The 14356-nt window shown below is 37.0% G+C and overlaps 1 protein-coding gene across 1 annotated transcript in view; it reads left to right on the top strand.

Moving 5' to 3' along the window:
- Positions 1–60: 60 nt before the first annotated feature.
- Positions 61–14356, top strand: part of GALC (galactosylceramidase) — a 32429-nt gene continuing 18133 nt past the window's right edge. Inside the window, exons 1-8 of the mRNA XM_017728928.1 lie at positions 61–160; positions 531–577; positions 699–767; positions 2597–2660; positions 4678–4791; positions 6237–6376; positions 8513–8551; positions 11715–11842. Of these exons, the coding sequence (XP_017584417.1) occupies positions 61–160; positions 531–577; positions 699–767; positions 2597–2660; positions 4678–4791; positions 6237–6376; positions 8513–8551; positions 11715–11842 (701 nt within the window). The remainder of the gene's footprint in view (positions 161–530; positions 578–698; positions 768–2596; positions 2661–4677; positions 4792–6236; positions 6377–8512; positions 8552–11714; positions 11843–14356) is intronic.

Genomic DNA, 14356 nt, shown 5'->3' with positions numbered 1-14356 from the left:
GGGGCGGGGCGGGGAGGCGCGGGGGGGGGCGGGGCGGCCAGTGGTTCGGCGGCGGGGGTGATGGAGCCGGGCTCCGCTTTGCGCCAGCCCTCCGGCCGCCTGTGCAGTGGCTTTTCGGGGTGCCATGTCCTGGGTGCCGGTGGAGGAGAGCTAAGCCAGGGTGGGTTTTTATGTAGAGGGTCTTAATAGTCCCTGCGTTTTGAAATGCTGGACGAGCCACAGCCGCTCGTTGTCTTTCCTGTGGTCCAGGCAGCAGAGCCGTGAGATTCCCGGAGCTTTTAACCACTCTTCGACCTGCTGAGATGCTTGCTTTGGCCTCCTTCCTCTGTGCCCGCGAGCTCCCCTTGCTTTTGGTGTATGGTGAGCCAAAGCAGGGAGAGTTGAGTGAGAAATAGTGCTGGGTCGGAGCTGCCTTTTGCTTGTCCTAAGGCCGTGTGATCTCTTTCTCTGTTCTCTGGACTCTGTTTGCAGTAAATTCCGGGTAACTGGAGTACAAGGCAGTTGCAACCTGTGAAACCAGAAATGCACAGCTGAAGGCTTAGAAACGAGTTTATGCAGAGGCTTAGCTGAGTTCCAGGTGCTATAATTATTTTTGTGAAAATTATTAGCTCTGTGAAAGGCCTAGCCTGAAAAGCTGGGATGTAGTTAAATCTTTGAAAGTTGTGTTTTCATATTGTCATGTTTTCTGTCCATTTTAGGCCACATCTAGACTCCTGGTGAACTACCAAGAACCTTATCGCTCCCAGATTTTAGATTACCTGTTCAAGGTAAGGTTGGTTTCACTGCTACAATAATGTTTAATTTCATGCAGAATTTCTTAGTGTGTAATGTTGGAACTCCTGTAGTATATTCAGTGCTACTTGAAAGTAGACAAAAATCTCATCTTCTAAAGCATCGACTTTAATGTTGATTGTTATCAGAACCTTAAATTTTAGGTGTTGTTTTTGACAACCAGGATTTTGTTCAGGGCTGTCCCTTCATATTGTTAAGAAAATTCCTTTCATGTTGTCACAATATGTTTTGAAAATATGTTTTTGAAAATGTATTTAACCATGTATTTGATCATTCATGTGGGCTAAATGAGAAGTTGTTTCTGTGGCTAAAGTGGAGGGTTTAGCTGTTCATAGTGATTGAAGTAAGGGGGTCTAACATAGCATAAAAATGTGCAGACTGCACGTTTGTAACAGCATATCTATTCCAAACTAGTTTCAAGTACAACTGCAGTGACTCTAGAAGGTGTAGGAATGTCATTGGTTTGTAAGCTGTGTTAGTTAGCAAGTGTAACCCGTGGAGTTACCCAACTTAATATATGGTAAGATTATTGCACTGGACATTAATAGCTTGTTTTGCTTTTGGCACTGTAAATTACTCTGCTGGAAGAGGATGTCATGTCACTTTCAAGTAATGTAATCCAGATGGCTGGAGGGGAATAATTTACCATGCAGTTTAAAGAATTAATTTTCAAGGTAGAGTAAGGCATAATGTGTGCCTGGGGAATCAAACCTGATGGTTTTTTTGAGACTACAGCTGTGTGTTACTAATATGAGTGTTCTGAATAGGCATGTGGTAAAAGAAAATCTAGCTGAGAGATCATGATTTTCAAAGAGTTTTTGATGTGTTCTTTTACCAAAACCTCTTAAACTGTCATATCTGGGAGTGGTATACCTTGCCTCATTCTCCTTATCTTTTAGTGTCAGTCAACTTTCATGATGGGAATGGGAGAACAAATGTGTTAGAAGTTTAAAAAATGTCAAAAAGAGAAATGGTAAATTGGACATATTTACTTTGCTGTTAAAAGCAAACAAAAATCCCAAACTTGTAAGCCAAAAGACATGTCATCTATGCAGCATTTTTTAAAAATCAAATTGTGTTCTTATGTCTTAAAACATTTTTTTAGATACCAATATTATGCTAGGGTAATTCCATGGAGGAGGGCAGCTTATTAGTGGTTATTAAAATAATGATTAATTGTAACTTCTGGCTTGAGTAACTCTTAAGCCACTAATGGCTGGAAGAAGTAGAATCACCTGTATGAACTTGAGTTTTATATTTGGCTCCACCAGTCATATGCCAGGGGAGGGGGATAGTGGACTAGACAATTGTTTTCCAGTGTGGTGGGTTCTTGCCTATCTGCCTGTAGTTAACAGATTATTTATGACCTCTTTCACATGAACAGGGTAACCCTTTACAACAAATAATAAATTATTTACAAAAATACCAGCTTAAATAATTTGATTTTAAAAGAAAACAAATTTGACTTCTAATAACATTAAAATACTGCTGTGTTCCTCTTATATTCTGTGTTCTACTTTAATAGTGCTTTAGTATTTTTTGAGCATAACCTATTTAAAATCTGCACTGTTGTGGAGAAGGGTTGTCAATGGTGCAAGAGTCAATGAAACTGTTTAAAGATCAGTGTGCTATTTATCCTGCTGGATTTTCTTGAAAATGTATATAATCTCTCATTACATCTGTATGGGTGTTTAAAAAAGTAAGAATATTACATTTTCAGCATGCTCAGAATTGTACACTTACCTCATTCTTCTTATTAACAGCAGGACTCTGTCTGTTTTTTGTCTCTTTTTTTTTCCCCTAGCCAAATTTTGGTGCTTCTTTACATATTCTCAAGGTAGAGATTGGAGGTGATGCACAGTCAACAGGTATGGATTTTGCATGAACAGCATTTAATTTCTTGTTTCAGTGATGCTGTAAGTAACATGTGCTGCACAGGGAGCTGAGGCATGGAGACAGTTGTACCGAAATTGCAAAAAAGCATAATGGCTGCTAACTTGTACAAGAGAGATTTACGCCAACATTCTAGAAGCAGCTCTCATATCATATGGTTAATAGGTTGCATTCTAGAGCAAATGAGTTCTTTTTTTTCCCCCTGTCGAAGGTTTCTGAATTGCAGAGCATTTCCCCCAACACCAGTTTTGCAATACTAGGTAGTTTATTTCTTAAAAGCACGAAATGCGAGAATGTCTGATCAGAAGCAGTTACATTTCTTTGGTTTAATTAGCTGCAACATTTCACTGGAGTGCCATTGGCTGGCAGTGGGCAGTATTTTTTTTCTTCCTGGGAAGAGTTGCAAATGAAAATGTCTTGATGTAACTTGCCTAGCCTACCTACTACTACATTTACATACAGGAGCAACTATTTAGTAACTGTTTGTGACCAAAAGCTGAGAAGCAGAGACTACAGGTGGTATGGTAGTGTTGGTTTTTTTTGGTTTTTTTTTTTTGTATTATTCTCAGATCTGGCTACATCAGGAATAGACTTAAAACCAGTCACAGTTAATAAATAAAGAGCATAGAATCTGGTGTTTTGGCCTTATACATGTATATATGTGTATATGTTTGTATGTATATATGTTTGTGTATATATGCTTGTATGTATATATATATTTGTATATATGCATTTTTATCTCGTGATGTCTGTGTTTTTTATCATTAGATACTGTTTTTCATTCTTGGGTTTACTTCACAAAAGTTAACATGCTGAAAAGTATTACACTGGGTTTAAGAGCTTGGTAATGAATTGCTGGTTGGGGGGGAATGGAGTCATCTTTAGGCATGCACAGACCTCCTCTTCAGACACTCTTACTGCTGGCTAAGGGGAATGTCACATACTTGTGTGATGGCTTTCCAGGTTTTGAAAGGAGAACAATAAGGTGCATGTATCTCAATGCACTAGACTGCAGCTCTTCTTCTGGCGTCCGTGGTGTGATCAGGAATTAATCTGAAATGTAATGTGAAGCCTAAATACGGAATCCTATTGTTCTATGTCCCTGACAAACTTACATATAGGCGTGTGTTAGTAAGGTAGAAAAATCAATCCTATTTTCTGTGATGAAATATGCTGTTTCAGCAGGCTTCATTTAAAACAAAGTCTCATTAGAAGAGGTCTCCGCATATAATTTAACGTAAGTTGCGTAATTGTTGAAGTCATGTACGCAAGTTATTACTTGACTTTTGTGTGTAATGACTTCCTATGCAACACTGATTCTTTTGCACCTTTTTAGTTTGTTTACCTTTGCCTGAGGAGATTCAATACATAGCATTCAATTCCAAAACCTTTTCTTGCAGTCACAGAACACCATGAAAGTTATAAAGTAGATATTTTGCTGTAAAAAAAACAGACCAACCCAACCTCTTTCCTGTAATTGAAAAAAATCGTGGTGGTTCCTTTCTTTTCTCTCCCTGGACTTGCCTTGCACAAAAGAAACAAACTATAACCTTCTTTTGTTTGTTTTGTGGTTTAGAGATAACTTGCTTGTATAATTATTTTTTTTCCTCTTAATCTTAATGCTGTAACTTTCCTAGTGGTTGTTAAGATCAAGAGATGAGACAATAGTGAATATAGATTTAGTGTTATCATTATTAGGGATAAAAAATGCCTAATAGTTAACCACATCTGATGTTAAAAGCAGGCAAAGACCCTTCAAAATAAAAATATGAAAGTCATGCTAAATTAATACGCTAAGAACGAAGGGTGGCAAATCTTGCATTTACCTCTCACTATTCCTTTTGCTTTGAAATAAATACCAAAGAATTTGTGAACCATGTTGGAGATATGTGCTTGCATACTATGGCAATGAACAATACAGCAAACCTTATGGTGTGTAACAGCTTATGACACACAAGATAATTGTGAGCTACCTGTCTCTTTCCTTCCTAGATGGTACTGAACCCTCCCATATGCACTATGAAAATGATGAGAACTACTTCCGGGGCTATGAATGGTGGCTGATGAAAGAAGCTAAAAAGAGGAACCCCAAAATTAAACTGATTGGTAAAGTGCTTTAAAGCTTTTAGATTTAAATGCCTTTTTATTTCCCTGAGTTTTTATTTCCTATCTGACCCTTAATTAACATTTTAAAGGGGAGCTGTTTTGATGTTGCAGTAGACAAAGTAGAATCTCCAATATTTGTTAAGCTTGTCTTGATGCTTACCATTTTTTACCTTGTTACAGTAGCACAACATCCTGATCTTGTGCTACTGTAACAAGAAGCACAGGATAAAAAATCTCTAATAATTTGCTTATATTAAGTAACTGTAGTGCTTTTAGTGTATCGCAACAATGAACGAATGATTTATCGTGAGAGATGAATTTCTGAATAATTGAGTAAAAAAATCAGGAGGGATAAAGTTACTGCAAATATAAATATGTAAATCTTATACACAGTTCTTTTGATTATATGTTCTTATTAAAAACCAGTCACCCACCCCTTCTCCACTATAGTGGTTCATGTCTTCTGATTTGTTCTACATGTGTAGTTGAGTTGTAAGAGGAGTTTCCTGTCTTCCTGTTTGGATTGTGAGTTGTGTGTGTGCTGTGGCAAAAAGAATGTGGAACCCTAGGTTGTATTTTTGTATTTTGGAAATACAAAATGTATTTCACATGAAACAAGGTAAGAAATCTGTTGGTTAAAAGGTGTCTAATTCCCCCATCTTCCAGGGGGCTTTACCATATCCAGCCACAAAGCAAGGCTTGGTGCAGGATTTGCCAGTCAGATTCTGTTAAGCCTATTATTTATGACTAATTACGATTATTAATAATATCTCTCTTCCCTCAGATCAAGCTCTCAACAAAGGAAGGAGGGTTTACTTTTAAATTAGCCTATGGTATCTTATACAAGATGGCTGGAAACGTAGCAGCATCTGGTTAGATTAATTTTTCTCATTTACTGCAAGATCGAGTGAACAGCTGAGACTTGGAAATGCTTTTTCATGATCCTAGTCTTCCTTCTTCTGTTATAATCAGATCATCGTGTCTTCTGAAATTCATATTCAGGCGATAAACAATTTTTTATGTTCTATATTTATATTGTATATATGACCCTTTGTCTTCAGCTTTGTAAATTTTTATCCTAAAATCTTTGGATTTTTAAACCTATTAGAGCTAATACCATAAAATTGACAGATTGTATGTAGTCAGTTTTTCTCTAGTAATGAATGCTTCCTAGCTCATAAAACAAAAAGCAGATATTAATTGCTTGATCATAATTTGTATTAGAGCATACTCTGCAGTTAGATAAATTATGTTTCATTGTCTTCACCGGAACCAAGCAAGTTTGAAGTGCATAGCTGTTCCTTCATTTTAGGTAGAGCAAATTACAGCTTGCTAAATTGCAGAATTTTCAGAAAGGCTGAAAATCACTTCAGCAGTCCAGAACTTACTGAATAATGTAGGCCAGCCACTTAACTTATTCATTTGTTTTTCTTCTCTCTTTCCAGGATTACCTTGGGCATTTCCAGGATGGATAGGGAAGGGTGAAAACTGGCCCTATGACTATCCAGATATCACTGCTTACTATATTGTTTCTTGGATATTAGGAGCAAAACAGTATCATGATTTGGACATTGATTATATTGGGGTCAGTAAAGCAAAATCTCCTGTATATTTTAAGTATATTTTATCTATCTTCACTCCTAAGATCTTGGTCTTGCCTCTCTTTGTTGGTGACTGGAGGAAGAAGAGGAGGGTGTCAAGACAAATTTATATTTTTTTGTAATTGCAGTTTTGGCTGGTGCTGTTGCCAGGGGAAAGGCAGTAGTTGTGTTACTTTACAGTCTTCCTGAAATGATGGCTGTTAAAGCAGAACCAGTGTCAAATGGTTTCTACCTTCCCAATTCTAGGAAAAAGCTACCAAAAAATTTGAGAGTTCTAAAATATTTTCCTTTTCTGCCTTGTTTGTTCTGCTTGCGTTTCAGCAGTTACCAGATAACAAAAAGCATCAGTTAACACAGTTTGTGAGAGTCAGCTAACATGACTAAGCATAAAATATGGTTATTATTTTGCAGAGGAGTAATCCTCTACAACTTCTTCCATTTTTTCCTGCATTATTTATAGTAGATAAAGGTGCATGTTTTACAGTACAACTACTGTATTGTGCTATTGTGCAATATATGAAAGTAGTGAATGAAAGTCTGTGATAAAATGTCATAATTTGGAGATGAGAGAGAGAAGCAGACAGTCTGAAAAAAACCTTCAAGTTAATTATTTGATCAAGAAAGTGTGTCTAGGATTCCTCTAAAACCAATCCTATACTTACTGGACACTTATTTTGGACTCTTGAGTGTTTTGATACAAGAAGTTTAACTGCAGAAAAGCTGAAAATCACTTCAGCAGTCCAGAACAAAGCTTCTAAAACTGTGGTTCCCATCCCTCAGAAGTCTGACCTTTCTTCTGTAATGTGGGAAGGTGTATCTCACCTGTATCTCCTCTGGAATGCATCCTGCTTGATGTTGCTGGCTTACTTCATTTGGGTCAGTCTTGCACTGTGGGTAACATAGTGATACTTCAGCAATTCAGTTGTGGGGACAGGGAGAACAATTGCTGTTACATTTTTCTCTGCCCTATGCCCTTGGAGTAGAAGGTAAATTCTGCACTTCATGTGTTTGAGTAATGTTCACTTCTGTGTTGTTACTTCACAGTGATTGGCCTTCTAAATACTCTCCTAAGAAAAGGGAATTTCTGCTTCTCCAGGCAGTGTGGTGATATTGCATATTGTGTGATTTCTTTGTGGGTATAATGTGAAATACAGGAAATCAGTGAGAGGTTTGTGAAGGCTCAGAAACTGTCAAAACAATGTTAATGGTGTTATAATAGTACATGGCTAGCCTTTACCACTCCTTTTGCTGTAAGTACGTGTTCTGTATCACTATTTGCTTTATGATAGATGAGCTTTTCAGTAAGTAATGTTTAGATTGGCTCATTTCTGAAGTGACATGTTAACATTTATAGAAAAATGTAGAAATATCAAAATCAATTGTACTTACCCCATCTGCAGGAAAGTGTCTGCTTGTACATCATTGGGTAATCTATACCTTTAGAGGTGAGTCACAGTGTTCATATTGTGGTTAGAAAAAAAAGAAAGAAACAAGGTTTCTTGCCTATGTGTTTTATGGGCCAGGGGGTTTGGTAGAAAGGAAGACCAGTGTTCCTGCTTTTGAATTTTGAGCTCCTTCCATGAAAGATGGAGTTTTACAAATTAGCACATTTTATATCTGTTTACTTAAAATCTGCTGGACCTCTTTTGTGTTCAAGCTTGGATGTAGTCTTGTGTAAAATAGAAAGAATGGTAAGCTTCATTGATTTCTTCAACATGTGAGTTATTCTCTCTCTCTTACGTCTGTGTATTGCAACAGGGGCTCATTCATTAGGCCACACCTTAAAGCCACAATGTGTTTTTCAATAATTCCTAGCAAACTGTAGAGCCATTGGTAATGTAACACTGCTGCCATTGTAGAGCTCAAGCAGCTCTAGCATTCTTGTCAGTGAGAAGGCAATCAGGGGACCTTAGAGAAAGATAAAAAAGCGGCTACTATGAACTTTCTACAGAATTTTCCCCAGAAAAGCCGATAACAAAACCAACCTGCACTTTCCTCTAGCACACGGAAACCATGGAGTTGATTAATGGATTCTATAATTACATATATATAAATAAAATCTTTAATTCTGCATTGACATATCCTGATTTTTCTAAATGGATTTTACTTTTCCTTTATAGATATGGAATGAAAGGGCATTTAGTAGCAAATACATTAAGGTATGTATTCTTTTCTTATTTCTGTGAAGTGAGATGCTTGTCTTACCATATGCAAATATTAGCTTTTCTGAATTTCTGCATAGGAAAGGGACTTTAATTTTGCAACTATATTGCTTACTCTGTTGCTTGTAGTTGTATGCATGGAGAGATAACATGGTCAGATATCTAGATTGTTTATTTTGTGTGTCTGAAACTGTTATTTTGAACTTTAAGCATGTCAGTGTATGCTAAATGTTAGGATTTGTAAATTTTAATGGAAGCTTCAGTTGATGCTGCTATCATAGAAACTTGTATCATCTTTATACCAGCTTGGATATAGCTAGAAGTCCAAGATCTAGAATTGCTTAAATAGCTAGGTTCTGTGATTATAGTACTCTTAAATATTGATATAAAACCACAATAAAAGCTCTGTTTTTAACTTTGCAAAATTCAGTACCTTTTGTTCTAAAAAGCTGGAGGAATACAGTATTTCACATAACCAACCTTGAGAGAGCTCTGATACTTCTCGCTGCTGAATGCTCCTGCAGCCCCACCCTGCCCTGCTTTGAAAACTCTGTTCAGTTTGTTACATAGTCTTGAAGTGGAATCTTAAGCACAAGCTCCTGCTTTGTTCCTTTCCTTGTTGTTGCTTTGAGGCTAAAACACAATAGCATTACCTTTTCTTAAAAGCAAGTAAGACTTAGAGAATCATAGAATGGCTTATGTTGGAAGGGACTTTAAAGATCATCCAGTTCCATTCCCCCTGCCATGGGCAGGGACACCTTCCTCTAGACCACGTTGCTCAAAACCTCATCCAGCCTGGCCCTGAACACTTCCAGGGATGGGGCATTCCCATCCATTTCCCCTTGTCCTATCACTGCATGCTATTGTAAAAAGTCCCTCTCCATCTTTTCTTGTAGTCTCCTTTTAGGTACTGGAAGGCAGCAGCTAGGTCCCCCAGAACCTCTTCTCCAGGCTGAACAATCCCTAATCTATGTCATGTTGCCTGGAGACTTTCTCATCTCTTTGTCTTGGCTTCCTCATATGGGGAGAAAGAATATGGAGAATAAACTATTGAGTCTAGGTGCAACATTCTACTTTATAGCTTTTCGAATGCTGTTGAATTGAGACTGAGCTTTTGGCTTCTAGAGCTGAACATTCAGTTTAAAATTTTACCTTAAAATCACCCAAATACTTACTGAAGAATTTTGGCCTTCCTTCTACTGTATGTTAACTGATGAGAGGTTTTTTACTGAACACCTGTTTTACCATTCATTCTCTTACAGTGTCGCTTGGCACCTCTTCTCTTATCAGCACGACAGTTCTATTTGCAGTCGGCCATTTCACAAGAGGTCAATTTACTGAAGTGTGCTGCTGCACACCAAACATTTTCTGTAACTCCTATTAAATACATCACAGATAAGCTCTTAGTTATCTGGCTAAATTTTTACTTGTAAGACATTATTCTAGATACTTCATCCACTAATGCACTAGTTATGTTTCTTATTAAGTAGAAAAAAGAAAAAAGACATGGGGATTCTAATGCTTATAAATTCTTGTTCAAGAAGACCCTGTTCTTTCAGTTATATGTAGAGTAGGTGTGGGAGAACTGTTCTGCATATGTTATTGTGGAGTACATTTTGGGTGCATGCAGTTCTGTGTCTTGGTACTTCTCTTTCAGCATGGAAATTCTGCAACCGTTCGTTTTTGTTATTCTGATCTGTCTCTGTGGTTAGGCAATTTTCTGAATGTCTAGGTAGCTAGAAAGCTTTAAATTGCAAGGACTTTCTAGTATTATGAATTTTTCTTCTGGTATACTTTGTGTTTTAGAGGTTTAAAACAGCTGAACTGAACTTCCATTTCTGCTTTTCTTCTTCTTAATAAGTTTTATGTCTTAAATAGTTTTAGATTTAGGCTTTGATTGTCATCAACCCTTAGACTTTGATTTCTGTCCTTATTTGACTACATGAAAAATAGAAATGTTCCATATTCTTCTTCACATTGCTAGAGGGCTATTACAAGAAATTATTTAAGAATTCATGCCTACTGATCTTAGAATCAAGTAGCAAAATCTCTCTCATGCATGCACACAGCACACAGTGTGTAATTTCTTTATAGCTGAGATTGAAAAAAGCATTTTAGACTGTGGAGTGATGTGGGTATTTTTCAGATGCAGCTGTATGTGCAAGCTGCAGAAAATACGTTTTTAAATTTTTTTTTTAATTTCTGATTTGAGTTTTCAGATAATACCAGCCCTCTCTAAGTATGGTTCATTCTTAACTCTTAAGGCTGGGTATATTTTGCATGGGTGTATTTTTACCTAAGAAATTCCACAAATGTGAGCTGTTTATCATCTTTAACAGTGAAATAGTAAGGAGAAGCTGGAAAGACAGGAGTTCTTTTCTGCTGGTGTGTTTGAATTAAAAGTTGGTTGCCCTCAGTTTTGTTGTAAATATGTAATTCTAGTTTTATTCATTACTTTCCATGAAAGTTAGTGAAACATGAGAACCAAGAAGTGTTTAAACTTAAATATTAAACACTTAAAACATAAAGGTTTTTTGTTCAGTAAAATGGGCAGTGAAAAGAATGTTTAGGTGCTCTTCACTTCAACAGGACAGGTGTTTGGCAAAGATTTGTTTTCTTAGAGAGCTGCGTGTATAGAAGGTCTTTTCTGTTTTAAAACGTCAATCCCTGTTTTTTCAATACAGTTTTTTTTGGGATCAGGTTAACTTTCACTTCTGATCACTTGGGGAGGTATGTCCGCTTCCACATTTCAGCCAGCTGCATTTTTAGATCAGCTTAACATGACTGACTTTATGATAAATCCATTAGTTTTGTTTAATGAATTACATGCATGCAATGGAGTCAGTATGTTGACAGTGTCCAAGTGGAGTATATGTATGCACATGTGGTGTCAAAAGTTATTCAAGTGATGAGAAGCCCATTTTTGTGTAATGACTGTCTCAGTGTCAATGATAATCCTTCAGTTTTAAAAATAATTACCATTAACTTTGTCTTAGTTGCCACTATAGCTTTTGTTTGAGAAATGAGAACTTTCCTTATCCATCCTGGTCTGAAAATAGGCTTCCACTGACTCTTTTTACAGTTCTTGTTTTCAGTCTTAAATTTTCATGTTGCCTCATTGATGAAGGCTATACTTTAAGTGGTGTTATCTGTTACTAAGGTGCTTCGACATTCTTTGGACAGACTGGGTCTATGGAACATTGGCATCATCGCCGCGGATGGAGATTGGAACGTCTCAAAAGAGATGATAGTTGATCCCTATCTTAATGATGCTATTGAGGTAGTTGGGTAAGTGTGGGAGAAGGGAGGCATTTTAAACATTGCTATTGCTTCCTTTCTGTAAGTCTTCATCTCCATTTTCAAGAGTCATATATTCTTTTTTATACTTCCTAGCTGTTTCCATTTTTTTCATCATTGTGTACAGTGGTGATGGATTATTCTTTCTTGTCTTTCTCTCTTCTTTCAGTTTAGTACGTGTAAGCTGACCTTATCACTCTTCCATCATTTCTTTCAAGTGTCCAGTTTAGAGCTGTGTTTTAGGCTTCTTAGCACTAGCAAATGACAGGAAACTTCTAACTAATCTGCATGTGCATCTTCCAAGTCAGAAAAACCTTAGGACTGATTTCTTGGTCTGCAACTGGTTTTAATTTCAGGTGAACTTGAACTTTCACAGTGGAACTTACCATCCTGGGACTTTCTGTGGCTGCAGCTGAGATTTTTCTGGTCATATCCTAGAGCTAGAAGTTTCTATTTCTTGCTTATATCTGATAACAGATAGTATTAGAAATGCATGCACTGACAGTAACATAGAAGTAGAAACAAACACCCAAAGTTTGTAAACTAATACAGCCTTTCTCAATTTCGGCAGCTGGGAATGCCTTCTGTTGGAGTTTCAGCAAATGTCAGCTCAGTTGTTTGCCTTCACTCTTGTTCCATAATACACTTTCTTACTAGCTCGCTTCTGGCAACTGGCTTGGTACTTATTCTGCTGTTCTTGCTTTCTTTGTTATCTCTGTTTTCTCTAAATTACACATAGTTTTTTAAAGAATTACATGTTCCCAGTGGAAATTACCTATTCAGATATGAATTGCTCACGTGTGTTACATTTGGTAACTTGTTTATCTGTTGTTAACCTTACTGTGATAAGAACATTCTTGTGGTCACTCATGTACCATTTATCCTGTAATGTAAGAGAGTATGATATGCTCATCATAGTTTAAATTAATGGATGGTTCAAGGGTTATAGCACAAGTCAGTTAAGCAAGGATTTTACAAAGAAACTGATTTCATATGTGTTGAGCTTGTAAACACCAATCGCCTGAAGGTGGCTGCCTGAGAAATACCTATTGTAGTGTCAGCATTGAGTAACCCATTTGGTTTGAAAAAAACTTAAACTTTCTTAGGTTAGGCAAGAACTTGCAGATCAGCAAGTTACGGAGCCTGAGGAAATGTTTTAGTAATGGTTTCCATGACAATACAGCTTGAAGAATGAATGCACTGACTGTGTATGGCTCTTGTTTCTTTAGGAGTTTAACAGAATCAAGGGTAGGAGTAGTTGTTTTTGTTTGTGCCTTTAGAACACAGACATGTTTTATTTGTTCTTTAAAATGAAGGTTCTTTTTGTCAGAGATTTTTCTTGAATGTCGTACAGATTTTCCCCAACTCTCCCACCACCACTGATCACAAAAAATGAAGAGTTATGTCTTCCTGTGCAGTGTTTTTGTTATCTCTCAAGAAATTAGGGCTAGTACACAATGAGAACACCATGTTTCTCAACCAATGCTGACTTAAGGGTGCTAACTACTAAAGAGAATTCTTGCTGACCTAGTGAAAGATAATAGTATTTACGTGTCTGTCCTTCAGGTTCAGAAAGTTGCTGAAAGTATACTTATCTTTATGTCTCTTAGATAAATGTGTCTAGTTGTTTGCAAAATCTACTAGTCTGTTTTCCTAAATAGTCTTTAATTCTTTCCTCAGAAATCCTTTTCAGCATATTCTTTTGTAATGTCTTTTCAGGTATAACCCTCTCTGTGACTTTTTTTTAGTTCTTTTAGTGTGGAATGGAAACGTGGGATTAAATTTATATTGTTTTATTTAGAAATTTTCAAAATAGTTGAAATTATTGCTTTGGCATCCATACACAAAAAATAACTGCCCTTTCCCTTTCTTTGTGTTTCAATTAATTTTCTGTTTTCCTTTTTTTTCTTTTTGGCATCAGGTAATTTTTACCTTGATACCATTGCTCCCCATGGAACTTTATCCCTGCCTAAAATGCCATTTGTAATCTGAAGGATATCTGTGGTAGATTAAAGGTAAATGGGATGTGGGAAGAATCAGAAAGGTGGAAGTGAGAAAACTCATGGGTTAAGTTAGACAGCTTAACAGAGAAAGTAAAAGCTGTATCTGCAAGCAAAGCACAATGTAAATTTCCAGAGTTTTACTGAAGACATAAACAATATTGGTCCTAATATCAGCCTATGGGGGCATTGCTAGCAATCTGCTCCCTGACAGCAGTTCTCTATCCACCTCGGTGGAAGACTTTGCTGAAGTCAAGGTATATGACATCTACTGATTTCACTCTGCCTGTACAGATAATCACCATGTAGAAAGCAGTCATGTTTGTAAGCATGATTTGCCCTTGTTAAATTCATGCTGCTGTTCCCAGTTATCCTCCTATCCTTCTAGTGCTTTGACATGGCTTCCAGGAAGACTTGCTCTGTAACCTTCCTGGGGACTGTGGCTAGATTGATGGCTCTGTAGTTTTACAGATCCTCCTTCTTGAAGACAAACATTAAAACTTCT

The sequence above is a fragment of the Corvus brachyrhynchos genome, unplaced genomic scaffold (assembly GCF_000691975.1).
Source record: "Corvus brachyrhynchos isolate BGI_N302 unplaced genomic scaffold, ASM69197v1 scaffold1, whole genome shotgun sequence".
Taxonomy (NCBI): Eukaryota; Metazoa; Chordata; class Aves; order Passeriformes; family Corvidae; genus Corvus; species Corvus brachyrhynchos.
Note: the sequence above shows the minus strand (reverse complement) of the source record. Positions and strands in the feature narration are given on the sequence as shown.